This window comes from Cheilinus undulatus, linkage group 19 (assembly GCF_018320785.1).
Source record: "Cheilinus undulatus linkage group 19, ASM1832078v1, whole genome shotgun sequence".
Taxonomy (NCBI): Eukaryota; Metazoa; Chordata; class Actinopteri; order Labriformes; family Labridae; genus Cheilinus; species Cheilinus undulatus.
The window spans coordinates 38,054,716-38,078,283 of record NC_054883.1 but is presented as its reverse complement, the minus strand read 5'-3'; the positions used below and the strand labels follow the sequence as shown (position 1 = coordinate 38,078,283).

Below are 23,568 nucleotides of genomic sequence, written 5' to 3'. Positions count from 1 at the left end.
TTTTAAGATGTCTGATGGACGGTTTCATTTATTCAGTGCATGGGATATACAGATATATGTGTAGGAAGTTACTCCTTTGCCTCAAGTGAAGGACTTCAAGTATCTTGGGGTCTTGTTCATTGGTTAGGGTAAAGGAGAGCGTGAGATTGGCAGGCGCAATGGTGCAGCATCAGCAGTAGTGCAGACATTGTACCAGACTGTTGTGGTACAACATGATTGATATTTGTCCTCGTCAAGGCCATGAACTCAGGTTGAAATGCGATTCCTCAGGAGGGCGTCTGGGATCAGCCTTAGAGATAGGGTGAGGAGCTCAGACATCCGGATAGAGCTCGAAGTAGCCAAGTAGGCCGGTGCAATTATGGCAGAAGACATTAGCGTGGATGCTGCTAAAGCGCCAGTTTTATCAGAGCTTGACATTTCTTTGTTAAAAGAAGAATAAAGAACAGCAGTGAGTTGTTTTCTTTTCAAAAACGTGTCTGACAAGTCGTGCACATCTTGTTAAAGATGTGACAGACAGAACATTCATCCAATCACCCTTTAGTTTTTTTTCAAAGGCACTGCCCTCTCCCAAACACTTTCTATGAGAGGTTTACCAGATGGATGTGTGAAACAACTCCATCTGGCATGCCAGGTTACAGTTGAGGTGGTAAGGTCACCTGACTAGGATGCCTCCTGGACGCCTTTCTGTAGAGGTCCTTTGGGTGTGCCCAACAGGAAGGAAAACCCAGGGGAGACCCAGGACTGGAGAAACTGGCCTCGGAATGCCTTGAAACCTCCCAGGGAGAGCTGGACTAAGTTGCTGGGGAGAAAGATGTCTGTTTGGACCTGCTAAGGATGGATACATACAATACTCTGCAGAACTTTTAGGCATGTTTTGACCAAAAATTGACACTGATATAAGCAACAGATATGGTGAGTTAGCCACATGAGGGCACCAGGTCAGATGTTGCAAGTACGCTTGTCTCAGGGTACCATCTGGGGAGGTAGCAGGGTTGCCAAAAGCCCCTGGTTGTTCTGGAGATATCCCAGTGGACTGAAACCATCAGCAGTCTCTGGGCATCTTACCAGTGGTGAAAAGGCTTGGGCAAAAGAGATGCCATTGAGGATGACCTTGGTTTGAGTATAGCCCCGGTTCAGTTTCAAGATTTTTGAGATGAATCTGCCCGATCACAGATGTTGTGTTTACATTTTTTAACTGATCATAAAAAGACAAGAAACTGTCGCTGATGGCTTTCCATGGGCTGTAAAAGCAATCCATAAACTTCGCTGAAAGACTGACTACTTTTATTTTCTTGTATTTGTTGTCTGTAATGTCACCACAGGGTGGTTGTCAGACAGTTGATGCTAAAGAAACAAGTCATTCTACACATGTACAGGATTTTACTGTTTTGGCCACAGGGGGCGTCAAAATTGACACAAATTGAGAGTTCTTCACAAAATCTTTAAAGTGTGAAAATATTACTTTTCAGTCTCACTCCTTCTACATAAAATCTTAGAATCCCACTCTCACTTTTGGTGTTTGAGATCTGCACTGCTTCCAAACGGCTTTCTTCCCTCAGTGTGTAGTGTGACGGTGTCAAACTGACAGGAGGAAGCTGTTTAGTGTCATTTTAAGTTTCTGCACCGCCCCGTTTCCCTCCGTCTGCTCTCTAAAGATGATTCCTCCGACAGCCGTGACACGCTGATCAAAGTATGTGTCGGATTAAACTTAGAGGAAGTGGTCGCACATAAGTCGTTGCAGAGGAAACATTGGGAGCTCTACTTTTTCAATCATGGAAACATTTTCAAAAAACTTCCATGTCATGTATTTGATTTATATTCTTTCAATTTATAGCCACAGAATTCCAAGAATGCTTTTGAAAACAACATGAAAAAGTTGAAATCCTGGCTTAATTTTAGACACTTTCAAGTTTCATGACTTTTACAGTTTGATTGTACCATAAACAGCTACAAGGCCTTGCTCACGTGAAATGAAGCTGCTGAAAAAGAACAAAAACATGTATTTTTCACCCAGAACGTGAAAAAGGCACACCTTTGTGATAGTTAAGTACAGTCCCTGACCTCACACAGCAGGTCAAAAGCCTTTAAACTCACCAAAAAGCTTTTCCATTAAGTTTTCTTCAAGTGCACATAATGCTCTACCTGCTGCTGCTCAGGCTTTTAACTCTGCAAGAGGACAGTTCTAGAAAGTTATTACAAGTGACATTTCTGCTATGAATGTAGTGGCATTTTATTGGCAACTCATGATGAAATTATACATTTTTCACTTTCTCATGTTGAAACTGGAAGAACATATTAAGTCAGGCTATATTCACTATTTTTTTACTATATTTTAACATTTCAACTTGAATTTTTCCATTGCATTTGCACTGCTATTTTACCCACTAGGATTAAATCTGATGAGGTTATGTGGCTTGATGCAAGAAGCATCTCGGACTGAACTCCTAAAGGAAATTTGCCTACTGCAAACGTAATATCTGCCTACAAATGTAATATAAATATGTATTTTTTAACGTAATAATCAACACATTTCCCACAAACAAAACAAACACTACATCTGCAGGAATTTATGATGTTTGTTGGAAGATAAAAATCTCCAGCTTTTAAAAATTGTATTTTTTTCCCATTAATGGTGCCTGAAAATACTGCCTCTCGTCGCTGATTGGTCCTGTCACTTTCCAACCGGGCCCAAACGGTTCAGATGGGAGCTTTGCAAGATGGATTCGCCAGTGAAAAACAAGGAAATGGGCATATCCATCTGCTTTGCAAGGTTACACAAATGTAATATGAACCTGAAAACTAGATGTTGGAGGCCATTGTTTGTTAGTTTTAGCCTTTTTACAACTAACTGTCAGCTTTGCTCGACTTACATCAAGAGATGTAGTCATGGCCATTTTTTGTTCGCCATGAAACAGGAAGTAATTTCAGCATCTTAACTCTTAGAGGTCCACTGGCTATTTTGCTGTTTTGTTCTTTTTTTTTTTTTTTTTTTTTTTGGACAAAATAAACCACCCAGAAAATGTATACCATGCTCATGTTTGGTATAATTTTTTGGCACTACCTCGACTTTATAAAATGAAAACTATATATTTTAAAGTTTAATTTACTATATTAGATACAGGGCCTCCAAAAAACACAACACCCCACAAAAATGGATTCTTAAAAATTATTTAAAACAATTTATTGTCATTTTAAAAAAATAAATTACAATATGCTGAAATTTTGAAAAATACTAGTGCCAGTCCTGTACAGCATGACCCACTGTCCACTATGTGTAAAATTATTTTTTATATCAAATTAAAATGATCATATTTCCTGTTTTACTTGGCCTACTGACATCAAACAAAAACTGATTTGACCCGTGCAAAAAGAATTTTTATGTCAGCTCTCTATGAATGGTAAAATTAGTTATATTTGGATAAGATGAACCCTTTTGAAGGCTTAATTACAAAAACACCCCTTGGATTTTGCAGGATTATATTAAAATTGACATCAGCTCTCTCCTTTTCTCATCAAAAAATTGAGTTCTAAGATTCATGGCTCCAGAAGGACAACTATCACTGCTGCCCTCCACAAATCGAGGCTTTATGGCAGAGTGGCTAGACGGAAGACTTTCCTTTGCAGAACACTCAAAAGACCTCTTGTAGTTTGCAAAAATGCACCTGAAGGACTCTCAGACTGAGAGAAACAAGATTCTCTGGCCGAGACTGAACTGATTGGCTTCTGTTTTAAGTGTTATGCCTGGAGGAAACCTCACTGCTCATCATCTCCAAAGACCACCACAGCAGGGAAGAATGGTGGTGGCAGCATCATGCTGGTTAAATTTCAGTCAAAATAAACATCTCTAAGTTTATGAAATTAAGCTTCAAAATCATGAAAAATGAGGCAGTAGAATCTGCTCCAGGATGGTGTGGGCGTGTCTGTTGAATGAGCTGAAGCCACGCCCACTCAGGAGAAACACGATCCTTCAGGAGAGCAGTCACACTATTAGCCTACCTCTTGACCTTTCGTTGACCTTAGAAGAGACAAAGTCCATTTTCTGGCTCAAATCTCTGTTATGATGCTTTAAATGATCCATAGACCACTGTGGCTGATAGATTTGGGAAATTTACCGCACAAAGAACAAAAAAACAGCATTTAACTGACTGTTCCAATAAAGGCAGGGACATCAGCTAACAACAGACTGGACTGAGATGAACTGCTCTGTGATTTTATATTGTCATGTTAGAGGGGCGGGGTTATTCCCTACTGTAGGCTCATGACATCACGAGCCCCATATTTGCCCCGCCCACATGAAACCAAGCCAGGAAAGAGGTGAATAACTTTCTAAGTCCAAATCCAGAATTCAGTCACATGTAGATCTCAGTGTATTCACATGTTTACAGCAACCATATTCTAACAGATCTAGTGCGTTCAGACAAAAACTTTGGATTTCACTTTACAGGGTCTTTAACCCTTCACCTACTGAGCCAGCACCGGCGTTGTGTTTTATATGTCCGGAGTATTATTACCATAACTATCAAAGTTTGTGCGATCAGAAAAATTCCAGCAGTGTTGGAAAGCTGAGAATTATGGGCATGCGCAAATATAGTTCATTACAGTACTCGCAACCATATGGCATGGGCATTCATAGCAAAACACTAGAAGTATCACGAGACCACTACACGGATTTTCAGCACTGTAACTCCTCGAAAGTTTGCTCAATCTAAAAGATTCCAATGCTGACAGAGAGCTGAGAATCTGTGCTTTCCGGCAATATATGATGTGTGGTATATATATTACGGTAATGTCAAACAGCACAGCGAATATGGCAACTTTGGCAGAAGACGTGAGAAAGGAGAGTAAAGGAAAAGAGTAAAAGGAGAGCGAGCGAGAGTGGTGTTTTGTTTTCAAAAAATAGCGTTAGATAGTGGCATTTGTGCGTGTCTGTCATGTGCAATAACAATATGTTACTGAGAATGTTGAGAATGCATTTTTCCACCTTTACTTGCACTAACTGTCGCTTATGTATGTAGTTATCTTTTGCACTGTGTTTTGCACACCCAGAGTCCTAGACTCAAAAAATGCCTGGGGATTGTTCTAAACATGTATAGGTTCACATTTCAAATGCCAAATCAAAACTTCATGAGCAATAACAAAATTTCTTCTCATAAAAGCCATGAAAACAAATCTGTTTTTGTGTTTTTCTTCTTTTAAACTGCTGACATTTCCATATAATGTGCAATAATCATTAACCAGATGTTGAAAAGTCAAGTTCAAGTACTCCTGGGAAAAGGGACCAAAGCTCTCAGGCTTAGGGCATTTCCTGACTATTTTACAGCCATGGTAACAAAATATGTCCAAATCGCCATTTTCAGACTCAGTAGGTAAAGGGTTAAAGTTCTTATAAATGAGGTATAGAATCGTTCAAAAGAAAGAAACAGGGAAAACAAAGGAGCTCCTGATAAATGGCTTTTGCTTTTTCATCGTCCCACCATGTGTGCAGAGGTGAAATGAGTCACATTACGTTGCAGGAGGTGATATGATGAGCACTGATGGGTGAAATTAGCCTGAAATGAACTGCAGGAGGCATCAGCTGTAAATATGTGTGCGTGGTCTGATGATCAGACACTGCGCTCGTCTTAATCAAAGGCCTGAAGGAGTTTAAGATGAAGCACTGCTTTGTCATGCATTTTACTCACTATATTACTTGTGATTTCTGTACGTCTTTCAAAGGAAAAAGTTATGACGGCTTGGAGATGAAAATGGGTCAAGAGGACATTCAATATTATCTTAGTTTTTGTTGTCAGAAGTGGCCTGAGAATCTTATCTTTGTGCCCTTTCCTTTTCACATTAAATGGTTGTTTTTTGTCCTTTTCTTTTATCATTCTATCTTTTAAACTGAGTTTTTATGCGTAAATAAAGGGAAATTGAAGCATCACTCTAAACCTGACCTACTGACATGGTCTTGAGCATTATTTTGAAGATATTCCTCCACCTCTCATTTCAAGAGGTATTATTGTTAAGTCCGACATTTTCACTCTAGAGTTTTATAAGCCTTTTTTCAAGCATTTAAATTGTTCTACACTCACTAGAGTATCATTTATGTAGAGAAAACCTGCTTTGTTTGAATTTAAAGTAAGAGTTGTTCATAGTAAACTGCAGAGCGCTGCTCATTTTCTCCGTATACTGATGATGTGGTTGTTTCTGTTGCAGGTGAGGATGATCGCCTGGCTCTTAAGGGGAAGTTATCTGTTGGAGACCTGTTTAGGAAGGAGTTTAAGGTGCACGATCCCAATGCCAAATGGATAAGCAGTAAGTAAAGATTTATGCTAAATAAGACTTTTATTGTTACAGATACATGAAAATATCTGTCATTTTTGGCTAACTACTGTTGGACATGCTTGGCACTTGCTCTGTCCGCTCACTACATGTCAAACATTTGATATCTATCAGCGTTTCCGGGCCTTTCAACTTTTTAGTTTCAAACTTAATGACTATCAAGCATTAACTGAGAAATCACCTTGATACTCTCAACTCCTTGATCCAATCAGCAGACACCTGTGAGCCCATTCAACATACCCAGGGTATCTTTAAGTCATCAGGCTTCACAAACTCTGATAGGAGATGTGGCTAAATGATCACATCAAGTTGGATGTCAACCTGAAGAAATCCATATTTCTTTGAGAGCTTTCACATAAAAGACACACTGTTAGCATCATGTTGCTAAATACTCACATGAAGGAGTCTGCCATCAGTTGAGCGCCATTTAATTAAAAAAAAAAAAGTTAGAACATATATTTGGGACAAAAATCACATAGTTAACGGTATGAATGCAGGAGGAATTGGCAAGGGTGAGGGCAAGCTTAATGCTATAAATGAGGAGGCTGGGGTGGAGGAGGTGAAGTTTTGCCCGCAGAAGCAGCGTGGTACATCAGCAGGAAATCATATTCAAATGTGTTATGTTGAGAAAAAGAGCCATGATTGGCTGTGGGAGCTGGGAGGTGATAATTGGAATCAGCTGATCATGGCTGGGCTTTTGACACTAAAACCCCGTCCACACAGGAGATGGAGACGAATCCAGAGGTAAATGCAAAAGATTTTTTTTTTGTCATATCAGCTTTTTATCCACATGGAAGTGCAGTTTAGGAGGCTGTAAACACTACTTTTTGAAACTGGGTTTCATCTCCGTGTGGACAGCCAACCGCATCTTTCTTGAAATGATTACATCATACATAGCATAGCCCACTTAAGCTGCATGCACTGTTCAAGCCAAGACAACAATGGTGGATTACAGGGTTGTGTTCATGCTGCAGAAGCTACTGAGTTTATTATGGCTTTCACAGAAAAATCTGATGCTCCTTTACCACCACTGAGAACAGCAGACACCAGATGTTCTTAAATCCACCACAGAGAACAACCAGAAGGGCAAATAGGAGAAAGTCTGTGGCAGTTATCTGTAATCATCTTCTCTCTTTTTGTGCATTTACATGGTAGTGTTACAGCGCTCCTGACAGGCTTGGAATATATACTACAGCGTTTTCAGTGGTTCTGTGCTTACTCGGACATTTCCTGAAATGATCCGGTATTTACGGAAAACTTTTTCAAAATGAAACCGAAATATATCGTTTTCCGTCTCTGTGTGGACAAGGCCTAAGTCATTTAATTTGTTATTGCCTACATGAGGCAAATTTTTACCAGTGTCTTGATTTGGAAATCATCTAAAGTCAAAGAGATGTATATTATGATCATGACTTTCAGCTGTATAATTTGAGTGCTAAATGACTACACCAGTGTGGTCTAAAACCATGACTTAGAGGTAAGAGATAGCTGTTAAGCACACTGTTATACATTAAGAAGTATGCAGGAGTGCATGTACAAAATGACTCACTGAAATCCAACAGCCCCAGCTGATTGCAACAGCTTACATTTTTCAAGGCTAACTCTCTAATTTTCTTATGTAAATAATTCTGTTAAGGCTATCAATCAGGCTAAGAGATTTTCTTCACAAACTCTTTATGATTTTACTTTGTAAGTGTGAAACAGGTTACTGCATAGGAACGGTGAGGATCACCGGAACTGTGACATCTCGGTGCCAGTGCAGACCAAAACATGGCATCCTCCTGGTGAATTTATAAACTCAAATGACTCAAAATGCAGACATCTAGTAAGTTTTTTAGTTCAATATGTATATGAGAGATACAAACATCTATCCAATAAGATGAACTTGTCTGATCATGCAGGGTTCCTTTGAAACTACGCAGATAAAACGTTTCCATTTATAGCCACTATGCTGCAGATCCCTCTGAACTCATAATAACCACAGGATCAACTTTGACAGAAATCACTGGAGGCTAATGCCACTTCTATAACCAAGTACCTCATATGACCCAATTTCGAGAAATCTCAAAATATCCCTTTAAGAACGTGCAGAAATACAGACATATGCATTTTGAACACAGAGCATAATTGAGCCCTCAAAATACAACATGATATGTAATTTATGACACTGCATTTAAAATAAATGTAATTGCTACTTTGATCACATTATGATGAATGTCTCCATGCTGACAACCCTGCATACATAGAAAAATATTTGGGCCCTAGCGTTTTTTGTTTTGGTTGCTATGGTACTGGTACTGGTAATGTACAGGTTTGGGCATGCTTTGGTTTTTATTTATATCCTAATAAAGTTAATGAGGGTTAACTTTTTACTTAGAGGCAGAAAACCTGAGAAAAGTGGAGATAAGAAACATGCATTAAGGCTTTATTGTTTCCTAGAAAGAACTAACATCAGCGGTCTAGTTGTGTCTGTTTGCAGCAGAGCAGATTGACTGTGGCACAAGCAAAGAAAAACAACAATCTGTTCAAACAACCCAGGAAGAGAAGACAGCTGCATAAGAAACACATAATAAAACCAAGCAAACAAATAGCTTCAGAAAACGGGTCTAAATTCCTACAAAACGACATTATTACACTTGAGATGATGCTTTTATTGATGCATTTTGCTTCGTTACAAATGTGCATCACACCTTAATTCAAACCGTAAAGGTGTGATTTACTTTAACAAGTGTGGTGTGTTCCTTGATTGTCGTCTTTTACACCATCTGTCCCTCATCTGTCCCTGCAGAGCTTTGCGTGTCCCTACATTGTGTGTAGGTGACATTCCTCCAAACGATTTATTCCATATGCTTCAATAGCTACTCAATTACCTGTAACCACAACCCTCATTTTCCTGAGATCAATGGCAGCGTGTGGATGCTTCTGTTGTTACAATTCATCACCAGCCATTTTCAAAGGCTTGTTTTTTAATAACGGCACGCTGTGACGGTTCACACACTGACAGCACCGCAGGGCGCCAATAAGAGAAAATTATATACTTTATTTCATATCAAGGTACAAACAGCACGTCTCGGCACCCGTCGCGGCAAGAACGATCACAGCGCGGAGATGTGAGGAGTCCTTACAGCTGAGGGATTAATGAGCTGGATTTTCTTCTTCTCTGGTGCCTGACGAGGCTGTCTCCTCCAATCACAGGATGTGAGATGGCTCCTAGAAATAACACAGCTGTTAAATCTAATTCCAATCGTGAAATCTCTAAGCCTCCCCCCTCCGTCTTTGCCTGTAATTAGAAAGCCGAAAGCCGTATTTATTATATTAGTGACATGGCGCTCTCTGGCTAACCGCCTGGCCTGCTTTCACTGTTTGTTTTAGCTGAAGGCCCCCATGTGTGCTTTAGGATGAGGAGTCTCTCAGGGGGCCGATGTGTTGCTGTTTGTAGCTGTGACCCACCAAAGTTGTAAACAAATCGATCACGCTTCAATGAGCCCTGTTAAACATCACAAACCGCGGTCGTACTGTTCACATCTGGAGGCTAACATCTGTTCTTCAGTCTGAGGGAAAACTCAGACACTGATTGGAATGAGCTTGGAACAGCACCAGAGGGGTTAATTACAGAAGAAGAGATGTTCCAATACCATTTTCCCCAACCTTGATATTTGAATTTAGCTACAAATGGGAGACTAGCCTCCACACAAAAGGGACTGAGAAAACAACACATATTGATCAGGCTAGATTTCCATCCAATGACAAAAATGAAGGAAATTTGTCTTTGATAGATTATGTTTTTGTAGTAACAATGCTTCCTGGCAATAAATTTCATAACCGTTGGAAAGCCTGTTTATTTTCCTTTTAAATTGTGCCGCATCTGTAAGGAAGGGTCTTTGTGGGATGAGCAGCAGAGCTGAGTATGTGGCTTGCACCCATGGAAATGTGCCAAATCTCTGCCAATGTCAAACAGCTTATCCTTTTCATCCCTAGGCCCTTTTTCAGTGTTCAGGCTTGAAAATGACAAATACAACTGAGTATTTTTCTGCAACTACAAAATCTACATGAAAAAGCTCGGCATCAATGTAAAGATAACTCTTTACAGATTTCAGCAGTGTAAAAATCCCTGTAGCAGTTACTGGGACTGAGGAAGATGGAAAACAGCATAGCTGATTTTGACTAAATTTTTTTACACTTTCAGAGTCTATATCTCCTGCGTCACTGGCATGAAGTATTGTAAAAGTACTGAGGGTGCCTTTTTGCAGTAAAGTACTGAGCTGTGTTTTGTTTAGGTGGAAAATGTTGTGCTTGTTAGTTTGCTGTGATCTGTGGGCTTCAGTGTGTGACAGGACTATGTCGATGACAGCATGTCCCCCCGGTGGAGCCCACAGCCCCCCACACTCTTAGGCCGGCCACACACTAGATGATTTTTAATCTGAAACGATTTTAAAACTGTGAGAGACCACAGACTTAGCAACAATTTCCAAAGATTTTTCATCTCTAATCCTCTGAACGCACACACTAGATGACTCAGCCAGACTGTCAGATCGCTGGAGACCACACACCTGCCGACCTGTCAGCAACCTCGGTGATCACGTGACTTCAGAAAAAAACACGTCTGTCGATACCGTCTTGCTGTGTCTCCACGACAGGCTGCCCTGGCGTGTGTTACATGTGCAGCAACAATCATAAAACGAGGGAAAGACTCAGGATGAAACCATGGCTGACATTAAGCTACAGTTGTGTTTATGGTTGTGAGCGGTGAAAGTACATGTGATCCGGCTGTGACGCTACCCCGTCTGCTCGCTCTCATTGGTTGTTGTGGGTACTCCGCCAGAGGCACTACAACCTAGAATCGTAAATATCTACGATCGGGATTTTGGAGGCTATGATGTGATTTGGAGCAGTAAAACAATCGTGTTGACACCACACACATGAGGATTAGTCGGACAAATAGTCGTTTGCGATGAGATGAATGTGGATGAAAATCAAAAATGGGTGAAAAGTGGCAAAATGGGTTGTAGAGTGGCACAAAGTGACAAAAAATTGTCAGGAAAAGTGATGAAAAGATGTTAAAATGGGGCATAAAATTGCTGAAAGGGGGAAAGAAGTATCAAAAATTGGTTAAAAGTGGCAAAAAAAGTGCAGAAAGGCAATGAACATGGGTTAAAAACTGGCAGAATACAAGTAAAGCTGCAAAAATGGATAGGGGATAAAACATGCAAGAAACGTGATTTTAAAGGTGTTAAAGAAAGGCAAAAAATTGGGTTAAACTATCAAAAATGGGCGAGAGGGGGCAGAAATATCGCAAAAACAGCCTAGCAAAGTAGAGAAAAGGTGTTAAAGAGTGGCACACAAGGGCAGTAATTAGCAAGAAAGTTTGAAAAAAGGTGTTAAAAAGTGGCAAAAATAGAAGAAAAGTGGCAAAAAATGGATAAAAGATTGACACCAAGGGGGTAAAACATGCAGGAAAAGTGGTTCAAAAGCTGTTCAAGAATGTAAAAACTGGGTTGAAGAGGCAAAAAGTGGCAAAAGTGTCAAAAAGGGGTTAAAAGTGTCAAAAAAGAGTTAATACTGGTGCTAAATCACAATTTGGGAGGGCCCTGACAATTCTTTGGGCAGGCCTGTCTTCTTGTTGCCTGCTGCACAATAATATGTTAATCTGACCAAAATATTTATCTATTTTCTGTTTATTTGAAAGTCCAGCCCCCAGAATTCTGCCCAAACTAAATCTGGCCCTTGTGCAAATGTACTTGATGCCCCCTGCTCTAGAGGGTTAACACAGGGCTACAAAAACTCTAAGATATGAGAGGATTTATGGCAGAACAAGCAGAACACCCACAAACAAGTGTTTCCAATAGTAGTCGCAGCTACACAACAGCACCATCTGGATGAACTGTCTTCAGAGATGTTAAAACACATTTTTAGCTTGCTTGGATAAAATCAGTTTCCTTGCTCGCAGTGTACTGTAGCTGTTTGCCAAATCTGCCAGGATAAACGACCAAGAAACAGTTCTTTGCTGCAGCAGAGCCAGCAGCAGTCATAACACATCCAACACTGACCTGACCCCATATGTAAAGTTGCTGTATTGGCTTTTTATGCATTTACTTGTACTGCTTCAATTATTATTGATGAATTTATTGTGTTGCTTTATTTCTGAATATACGTTATCCTTGGATTTTAAAGAACAGTATATAGAGAAAAAGGGGTTATGTAATAGTCCACAAAGACAGCAGCAGGCCTTGAAACAGGACTTGTCATCAGAAAGCAGCCTGCTCTTTCATCTCGTCCTTTTTGTGCTGTTGACAGATCCCTCCTTGATCTGGAGGTATTTTTAGTCGGTCATTAGACACAGCTGACAAGGAGGAGAGAAAGGAAGAAGAAAGAGGAGGAGAGGTCCATCAGCTGATTATTTTGTCTTTGTTAGCCCTGTCATCTCTACCAGCCTGCATGCTCTGAAGGATTTACAGTAATGGCTGCCCTGGTTTGAGGCTGCAATTGAATTTTCTTTAAACCTAATTTATCCTTCGTTTTATGCTTACTCTTCCTCTGGATGTCTATACTCATCAGTCAATTCCCCAGAGACGGACTGTGTAGTCTCTTGAAAACTTAATGATCATATATCAGCTGATTTTTACCAATAAAACAGCTTCCTCGTGTACTGTCCAACTATATTAGTAGAAATTCATTCTGTGCTAAAGCTTCACTGGGTGCTTTTTCAACCACCACCAATGGCTCATTGTTTTTTCAATGTTGGATTTTCTTTTGTACATTACAACTTTTATAGATTTGCATCAATGTTATCAACTATAACTGTAACAGTGCAGTTAATTTCTGAGGTCTGTTATGCTGCAGTATTATTAAAAGGATCAAGCAGTGCAGAAAACTTCGGCTTTTCCTGTTCAGGGTTGTAGTAGGTAATTCTGTCACAAGCTTCCAAGGTGCCTGGAGGATGAATAAAGTCCAACTCCAGCTACTCTTACACTTTATAGAACAACTTGATTGGAGCTGTGTGTTTGGGCTTGAAGCCTTCATTAGGGTCATCCAAGCAACAACTGCAGACTTAAAAAACTTTACTACTGAAGTCAAGTCAGATCTGTTTCTCTTCTGCCACTGCTGTTTACAAAGCTGGCATCATAAGTCCCGCTCACTCTTCGTTTTGATTGTTCATTGAAAGGGAAGTGACAATAACTTGTGCATCATTGTTCCAGATACTGAACTGTTTTCAAGAGGACTGTGAAATGAAGTTGGAGTACCAGGAGAGAGCCAACACATGCACAGGGAGAATGTGCAAATTCCAAACAGATAGGGCCTGTCTGACTGGGATTAAGACAAGGAATGTTTCTGCTGTGAGGCTACAGTGTTGTCAATCAAGCAAACCTTTTTTAACACTTTCTTACTGCAAATTTTAACTGTGGAACAGCAGAATAGCAGACTTACTTCAGGCAAATTCAAGTAAAGTTAGCTGTACAGTTACAGTAAAAACTTGAAAGTCAAGGATGGTTGTAGTGCAAAGAGATTTCAACTGGAAATAGAAGTATAAACAGGAAAATGTCATCAGAGTAACTCTGTGACTGTTGAGAGGTCATCAGAGTAACTCTGTGACTGTTGACAGGTCATCAGAGTAACTCTGTGACTGTTGAGTGGTCATCAGAGTAACTCTGTGACTGTTGAGTGGTCATCAGAGTAACTCTGTGACTGTTGAGAGGTCATCAGTGTAACTCTGTGACTGTTGAGAGGTCATCAGAGTAACCCTGTGACTGTTGAGTGGTCATCAGAGTAACTCTGTGACTGTTGAGAGGTCATCAGAGTAACTCTGTGACTGTTGAGAGGTCATCAGTGTAACTCTGTGACTGTTGAGAGGTCATCAGTGTAACTCTGTGACTGTTGAGACGTCATCAGTGTAACTCTGTGACTGTTGAGAGGTCATCAGTGTAACTCTGTGACTGTTGAGAGGTCATCAGAGTAACTCTGTGACTGTTGAGTGGTCATCAGTGTGACTCTGTGACTGTTGAGAGGTCATCAGTGTAACTCTGTGACTGTTGAGAGGTCATCAGTGTAACTCTGTGACTGTTGAGAGGTCATCAGTGTAACTCTGTGACTGTTGAGACGTCATCAGTGTAACTCTGTGACTGTTGAGAGGTCATCAGTGTAACTCTGTGACTGTTGAGAGGTCATCAGTGTAACTCTGTGACTGTTGAGTGGTCATCAGTGTAACTCTGTGACTAGTGAGAGGTCATCAGTGTAACTCTGTGACTGTTGAGTGGTCATCAGAGTGACTCTGTGACTGTTGAGTGGTCATCAGAGTAACTGTGACTGTTGAGTGGCCATTGGAGTAACTCTGACTGTTGAGTGGTCATCAGAGTGACTCTGTGACTGTTGAGTGGCCATTGGAGTAACTCTGACTGTTGAGTGGTCATCAGAGTGACTCTGTGACTGTTGAGTGGCCATTGGAGTAACTCTGACTGTTGAGTGGTCATCAGTGTAACTGTGACTGTTGAGTGGTCATCAGAGTAACTGTGACTGTTGAGTGTTTGCATACTGAATTTTCTAGTCTGATAGAGATCTACAAGATGCATAAAAAAGCATCTGAAGTACGTATATTTAAACACAGGAGGATGTAGTTATTGCAAATTTTGTACGATGATATGTCGGGGAAGAACAATCATTCATGTTAGAATTAAATCAGTTTTAACATTAAGTTTTTTTTTTCAATAATTATATTCCTGGACTTGTATGTCATAGAATATTGGCCTGTCTGGCTTGCTGTAAGTCTGAGTTCTCCGATAACCCTCTAGCTCTGTGATGTTTCTAACACAAGCTGCTAAAACTACCTCCCCCTGTGCTCTGCATCAGTATTCTGAGCATGCTCTGAAGCCATCACTATATGTCTCCAGTGTTGGGTAATTGCACGGTTAGCAGACACCGCTGATTTCTCACACACGTCTGTTTTTTTTTACCTCTCCATCTGAATCAAACAGACACAGAACCAGCATCACTCTCTCAGCACCAAGGTGAAGCCATCCCTGTGCGACAAAACACCCGCTCTCTGAGCAGCTGCTTTCTATTTTAATGGCCACGTTCCTCTTTGCTGCCGCGACAGGATGCCTCTCGTCTCGCTGATGTTTGTTAAATATGGCGGAGGGGGAGCCATTTGTAAAGCCCTCGACCGGTCGGTACCACCTCAAAGTGTTATCACCGTGACTTTGAAGAGGACTCGTGGCGGAGGTTTAGATAAGAGTGAAGCCTTTTGTTTTTCCAGCCTGTGTACACTCTTTGGAGCATGTCGGAGAATTACCTCGTTCCTTCATGATGCACAACCTCTCATCTCTAATGTTTATGTTGAGCAATCACTTTAGAGAAGATTAGCCAGTTGTCCCTTTCTCTTATTGACTTTTCATTGCTCTGCTTCCATGACACAACATGAGTAATGATGTGAGTGTCATTTGGTAATGGAGTTTTACAATGGCTCTTTTTCCAACCAATGAGACGTATCGAATTAGCCTGTACACTCACTGTTAGCATTCAACGTTCAGTCAGTGTCGCATACAATCAGACTGGGGAAAATATTTGCAATATATGAAGCAGCAGATGCAAAAAAACCCCATCTGAGATGTCCCAGATTTACAGCAACATCACAGATGCTTAATCTGAAAGGACGTCTCTGCACAAACTTCAATTTTCTTGCTTTTTAAACCTCCAGGAAGCAGCAGAAGTGGGGAGATGAGGAGGTTTTTTTGACAGAAACAAGCTGTCAAAACACAGTGATGTTGTTGAGTGTTTAATACCAAGGGAGGAGTAGATAAGAGAAGAGAAGCAGACTGTTGAATTATAGCTTCAACATGTCTCATGACAAATTCTCCACTCTCTTAGCTCCTTAGCTGCTAACTTTGAGGCAGAATCTGAAAAGTAGGATGTCATTTTTGATCCAAGTTTGAGCAACTAAATTTCAGTTATATTTCATCCAACTTAAGAATCGTGCCATATTGAACTGATTTCTCCTACGCAAAGGGAGATACTGTAAAATCTGGTGCATAAGACAGACTTTTGAGGCCAATTTCTCATCCTAAAGGTGTTCTGCTGCAGCTAATACACCAGCAGAACAAGCTGTGACATGCACCATCATGCCCACATCTCCCAATGCATGGCTTTTACCCTCATACATTTTGTATTGAAAGACTAGGTTGCACAATTAATTCTGATTGCAATTGCAAACACAATGCCTGGCTGTGCAATTACATAATCACACAAATAAAAGGCTGCAATAATGTTTGTATTATGTAGTACTTGAAAGGTTTACAAAATGTCTGTAGAAAGGCCTTTGCACATCATCAGGTAAATCCAGATCAGTAATCTGGTCTTACCTGATGATGCTTTCATTCCCTCTGGAGACTGTAGATGTCCTGTGACTTTCTGAGTGAGGAGGCTGGAGTGTTGGGAATACACGTTTCCTAGGCCAAAACAAAGATCCAGGCATTTGGGGATGCCTTGGATGCTGCCATCGAATCTGTGTCTGTGAATGTTGAAAGTGTGATAGTTGTAGAACAATCCATCAATACGCTGACTGCAAGGCTGTGATCAACTGCAGACTTGGACTTGCTAAAGGTCAGCTCAGACTACACAAACTCAGCCAGATTTTAGCCCGACAGCAACGTCGCAGCTTATCCTCAAAACTTAGGCCTAATTTAGTGCGTTGGGAACGACAAACGGTCTTGTAGTGTGACTTCATTAACGATGTTTCCAAGATGTCCCATGACCACGATTTGCCAAGACTAGCATATCAGAATTTTTCTTAAATCGTTGTCTGGTTTGACACCCTGACCTGACGTCAATGACGTAAATCCTAACATCTGACAACAGGAGAACATTTGCTCCTTATCTTTGCATCATTATTTACAAGATTAACTACTTTTTATCCTCTTTCATTTCCTAAGACTAATGTGTTTAAATTTTATTTTATTTTATTCACAAAAACAGTTTAACATTTTTTATGACTAAACTGACAAAGAAAAGTAAACAGTAGAAATACTGACTTACAAGGCCCTTGTTTGAAAAATGTTCTACTACAAAGTAAATCAAGATTTGAATAAGGCTGTATTGTATCTGATCATAGGGTATCTATACAGCATTGCAAATCTGACCACACAGTCAGTGCCATCCTCTATTACTTAAAGGTTCAGGTTCAAATCCAGCCTTTACATCCAAAGCTGTCTTTAACATTGGTATATAGCACTGTTAGGCACAGAGCCATAGTGGTTCTCATACAGCTCAGCTTAAAGCTGTTTTGAACTTTCACACTTCAAAGACCTGCAGACCCAGCATTTCATAACCTTGGGGCGTTTCCAGTGAAAGCCCTGAAAAGTTTTCAGTTCAGCCTTTGACCTCACTACTGTGGAGAGACCCTGTCTGAGCTCTGCAGGCTCCAAACAGATTTAAGTATGAAGGTCTGACTTCATGTGTGTAATCCATCACAAGAAAACAAGTTTTAGGGGCTAAATTCACATGATGAAATGCTGTTTGAGAACTGTGCACAGTAAGAAACTTTTTCCGGATGTTCTCTGTGAAAGGAAAAAACACAGAATATCAACTTTTTTGACCCAAAAAAATACAAAAAAAAAACTTTAATGTGAAATTGAAAACAGATTTCTACACAATAATGCCAATTAAATAAAAATACATAGGAAGAATATTGATTGCATAAATATTAACCCTCTTTTAAAGGGACTGACCTAATTCCACAGAAGTCCAGCCAGTTGTTTCTAGTAGTCGCACAATTAGTGAAATGGGGATCATCTGAGTGCAGTGAATGTGTCTCAAGTGATTGTAGTATAAAGACGCCTGAGTCTGGAAGGTCCATTCACTGGTTAATCAGTATTCATGGCTGCCATTACATCATGAAGGCAAAGGAACAGTCAGAGAAAATGTTATTAAAAAGTATATGTCTCGGGATGGATAAAAAATGTCCAAGGCTCCGACCGTCCACCAGAGTTCAGTTAAATCCATCATTAAAAAATGGAAGTAATATCGTACATGTGTAAATCTGCTTGGATCAGGCCGTCATCACATACTGAGTGAGCGTGCAAGAAGGAGACTAGTGAGAGAGGCCACCAAGACACCTATGACTACTCTGAAGGAGTTCCAAGCTTCAGCAGCTGAGATGGAGAGACTCTGCAAACGAAAAGTGTTGCCTGGGTTCTTCACTAGTCAAAGCTCAGGGTTCTTTTTTAGTACCCAAAAGGTACATTTATGATGCAGACAGGAGTTCAGCATCCAGGAGACACACACAATCAGACAAAATATATTAAAAACCAACATTACAGTTAAAATGTTGAAAACAGGGCGCACAGATAGCCTAGCAGTCCAGTGCGCTACCCATGTACACAGGTGGCCCGGATTCGAATCTGGCCTGTGGCCCTTAGCCGCATATCTCTCCCATTTCTGACTCTATACACTGTCCTCCTCTATGAAATAAAGGATAGAAAAGCGTTGAAAACAACCATTGACAATTAAAACCAAGTCATGATAAAGTGCTTCTGAAGACTCCCTAAGGAGCAACAAAACGACAGCCAGAGTGGAGAAGTTAAAACTCTTAATTTAAAAGATGAGAACAAGTGGTGGCAGCATCATGCTGTGGGGATGCTTCTTCGTAGTTGGTCCTGGAAGGCTTGAAAAGCTTTATGGTAGAGTGGCAAAGAGAAAGCCACTGTTAACTCTTTACCTTCTGAGCCAGCGCTGTGTTTTATATGTCCGGGGTATTATTACCGTAACTCTTTCAAAGTTTGTCCGATCAGAAAAATTCCAACGGCGTTAGAAAGCTAAGAATTGTGGGCATGGGCATATATATGGTTCATTACAGTACTCACAACCATATGACATGGGCATTCATAGCAAAACACCAGAAGTAGTACGAGACCGCTACACGGATTCTCAACACTGTAACTCCTCAAAAGTTTGCTCAATCTAAAAAATTCCAACGCTGACAGAGAGCTGAGAATCTGTGCTTTCCGGCAAAATATGATGTGTGGTATATATATTACAGTAATGTTGAACAGCACCGCGAAAACAGCAGCTTTGGCAGAAGACAAGAGAGAAAAGGAGAGTGAAGGAAGAGAGTAAAAGGAGAGCGAGTGAGAGTGGTGTTTTGTTTTCAAAAAATAGCGTTAGATAGTGACATTTGTGCGTGTCTGTCATGTGCAATAACAATATGTTACTTGAGAATGTTGAGAATGCATTTTTCCACCTTTATTTGCACGAATTTTCACCTATGTATGTAGCTATCTTTTGCACTGTGTTTTGCACACCCGGGGTCCCATGAGCAATAACAAAATTTCTTCTCATCAAAGCCATGAAAACAAATCAGTTTTTGTGTTTTTCTTCTTTTAAACTGCTGACATTTCCATATAATGTGCAATAATCATTAACCAGATGTTGAAAAGTCAAGTTCAAGTACTCCTGGGAAAAGGGACCAAAGCTCTCAGGCTTAGGGCATTTCCTGACTATTTTACAGCCATGGTAACAAAATATGTCCAAATCGCCAATTTTAGACTTACAAGATTTATTTTCCAGAAAAACAGTGACCTGAATCATACAGCAAAAGCTACACAGGCATGTTTTAAAGACTACAAGGGGAATGTTCTGGAGTGGCTGAGTCAAAGCCCAGACCTCAATCCAATAGAGAATTCATGGCTGGACTTGAAAAGGGCTGTTCACGCATGATCCCTGTGCAACCTGGCAGAGCTTGAGCAGTTTTGTGAAGAAGAATGGAGAGAAATTGCTGTGTTTAGATGTGCAAGTCTGATCCAGTGCAGACTCAGTGCAAGTCAGTCTGCAGCAATAATCAATGTGATCTAACTACCACAGCCAAAACAGCAGGGATAAAGTTTACTAATGAAACACTGTCTGTGCTCCACTTACTGGAATGAATCTAAAACATTGACTTAGCTGACCTTTTGGTGTCCACAGCTGACTCTGTTTTTAATTTCCCACCTGGCTCCTTTGAATTTCTCTCCTCACCTCTCTTCCACCATCCATATCACTTGAAGTATTTCTACTGTCAAAGCAGCAGCAGCAGCAGCAGCAGCAGTGGGACCACTTGTACTTTCTTTTCAGCTTTAACAATCTTTCACAGCCTGCCAGTTTAGTCCTACAATCCCTGATAGAAGCAGTGAGCAAATCTGCTTTTAGAGTGCCAATTGTGCTGTCTGTGTGAGCCTGTAGAGAGGAGAGGAGACAGAGACGGTGTTAATTAACAACATAAGTACACCACCCACCATCTCCACGCTCACGAAAACAGAGATAAGACACGCACGCTTAGGGCTGACATGGTTCGTCCGATTTTTAGCACCTCTAATTGCCATGTTTGTGATGTTCTTGTGGTTTCAATGTCTGCACATATAGAACTATCTGGGTAATTATGGCGAAACTCAGACAGACATATTTCTGCTGCAGCTATATCTAACACCCACAGCTACAATTCCCAGCCCTATAATGCTTACTGCAAACTAACACTCCTTTGAATTCATTTTAGCAGCTGATCATGGAGAATTCATAGCTTAACCGTGTTTGTGCTATAGAGAAAAAAGGCTGCGAGCATCCCCTCGCAGCACGAGCCTGTTGGATAATGTTGTTTCTGCGCCGCTACAAACACTTTAATTTACGCTCTGCCGATTTGTTTTTAGAAATCCAACTGTAACTTTTATGTTCTCGTGGATATTTATGATTCAAATGGTTGTTGGCTTTGCTTTGGGAACATTAAATAATTATCCCTCTGCAAATTGCTCAAACATGGAAGTATTTGACAAGTGAGGGAGCTCCGCGGGGAGCTGGTGTAATAAGATGGAAATAGGCTTTCCTGCTGTCCAAACAAGAGAGCCTGCTCGCTGCTGTGATGTTTATTGTCATATTATTATTGTTATAATTGTTATTTTACGGGCTCTAGCTTGCCTAATGATCTCAATTATAATGAGCCAGGGCAGGTCTTTTCAAGTTCACTGATTGGTTTGTGAGGAAATAAAGCACAGCTACATAAACGCTCACGAGGAGAAGAGGAAGGACCGTGTTATATCTTCATGAGGAGCAAATCAATCACACCGTGACTTCAGGATTAACTGAAAATAAAGGCGAGGAGCTCAGGGTTTTAGAGAGTTTATGGAGGGTTTCTATACCTGCTCCCTTGGGAGTCATCTTAAAAAAGGAGTATGGAGCTATATGAGCAGCGGGTGAGGTCTGGAGGATTGAATAAGTGGCTGATCGGCTGTTCAGCAGCTTTCAGAGGTAATAAACTTAAAGGAGGACTTTGTGACTGCAACAGGCAGGAAGCTTCACACTCATTTTACAGGAAATACTGTCGAAAAAAAGTCCTAATTTTTAGTGGTTCTAAAGATTATTTTGACAGATTCTCCTGTGGTGTGAGGTACTCTAAGCCAGTGGTTCTAAACCTTTTTAAGCCCACGACCCCCAAAATATAGGTACCAGAGACCGGGGACCCCCACTTTGTTCCTGGTAAACCACTCAGAGACAGCATTTGGGAAAGTGCAGAGCCTTTGAAAAAAAAATACTGTCACATCTTTACGGGCCAATCAGAGCAACAAAACACGTGACGTAGCCGCTGCCGAGGAGTAAACTCTATAGAGCAGGGGTTCTCAACCTTTTCAGCCCACAACCCCCAAAATATAGATACCAGAGACCGGGGACCCCCACTGGACCTGGAGGTGTTTGAACACAGCCATGAATGTTCTAGAATAGTCATGTGGAGACAAGGCCGTCCATAAGGAGGGATACAGGGGAGGTTTCTGGGAGCCAGCCAAACTGGGGGCCATGGAGGTCAGAAAAACTATGGTGCATTGTGAAGTTAAGCTGTGAAAACCATAATCGAGACAAAGATCTCTATCTATTCATTTATGTAGTAAATAACCTTCTTAAAATGAAAAAAAATTTGTTAAAACATATTTAAAATGGGTCAAAAATTGCTTAAATTAGTTAATAATGGCAAAAATTTTTGGAAAATGTGTTGAAATTGTATTTTTAAAGAACATAAATGGCTTAAAAGTGGCAAAAATAAGATAAACATTGCAAAAAAATAACCAAATATGGATTAAAATGACAAAAACGGGCACATAAGGGTGGTAAAAGGGGGATTAAAAAGTGGCTTAAATGGCTTTAAAGTGCAAAAAAAATTAGGTGGACTGGGAGGAAAAAATGATATAAACTGGCAAAAATGGGATAACTGTGGTTAATTGGGCATAAAGGGGTGTAAAGAGTGGTTAACAGTGGCATTTATGAGGCAACAATAGGCAGAAAGTGGCAAGAATTGGTTCAGAATTCACAGAAACAGGCAGAAAAAGGTGGTGGAAAGGGTTAACATTGACACAAATGGATGTCAAAAATGTGCTAAAATTGGCAAAATTGGTGTTAAAAGTGATGAAAAAGGGTTAAAATTTGGTAAATTTGGTATAAAGTGGCAACAGTGTAATTTAAATAATATTCTTAGTTTTTTTAAGACATCTGGAGACCCCCTCACAGTGTCTCGCGACCCCAGATGGGGTCCTGACCCCAACATTGAGATCCACTGCTATAGAGAACCGCATAACACGAACCATGGTGACTGTAGACGTCAGTACACGACTTTTGTCGTTTTGGAAAAGAAAACAACTCACCGCTGTTCTTTGTCCTTTTAACGAAGAAATGTCGTTAAGTTCTGATAAAACTGGCGCTTTAGCAGCATCCACGCTAATGTCTTCCATCATGATTGCACCGGTCTCTTGTTCCTGCTTGCTTATGTTACGACTCCGCCGCCCTCTCGACGCTGATTGGTCCTGTCACTTTCTAACTGGGCTTAAACAGTTCAGACGTGAGCTTTGCACAATGGATTCACCAGTGAGAAACACGGAAACTGGCGTAACCATCTGCTTTGCAAGGTTAGTCCAGATGACATTGAAGGCAGGAAAGCCAAACTCTGTGCTCGACTGGCCAGTGCCACACAGTGGAAGGCAGCTGGTCTGCTGATGTGGAAAGGCAATGAGGAGGGGTCACAAGGGCTTTAGTTATAGTCCTGATAGGAGACCAACTATTAGATGACATTTAAAATACCCAAACAGTATGAAACACTCAGCTGAGAACAACTAAAATGACTAAAACTAGTCAAAAAAAGCCAGAAGAAGAAAATTGATCCACGGTTATCTCTGGTATTTAACAAGCTTTAACATCTAATGCCTTAAATAACTCACTTCAGTTTTGCATATAAAATAATGTGCCTATATTTCA

The 23,568-nt window shown here is 40.6% G+C and overlaps 1 protein-coding gene across 2 annotated transcripts in view; it reads left to right on the top strand.

The window, feature by feature from the left end:
• LOC121527699 (dipeptidyl aminopeptidase-like protein 6) overlaps positions 1-23,568 on the top strand; it is a 200,429-nt gene that overhangs the window by 100,811 nt on the left and 76,050 nt on the right. Inside the window, exon 3 of one of the 2 annotated variants that reach the window (XM_041814725.1) lies at positions 6,196-6,294. The exons of the other annotated variant lie outside the window; for it this stretch is intronic. Coding sequence (XP_041670659.1) covers positions 6,196-6,294 — 99 coding nt within the window. The remainder of the gene's footprint in view (positions 1-6,195; positions 6,295-23,568) is intronic. 2 annotated transcript variants of the gene reach the window in all.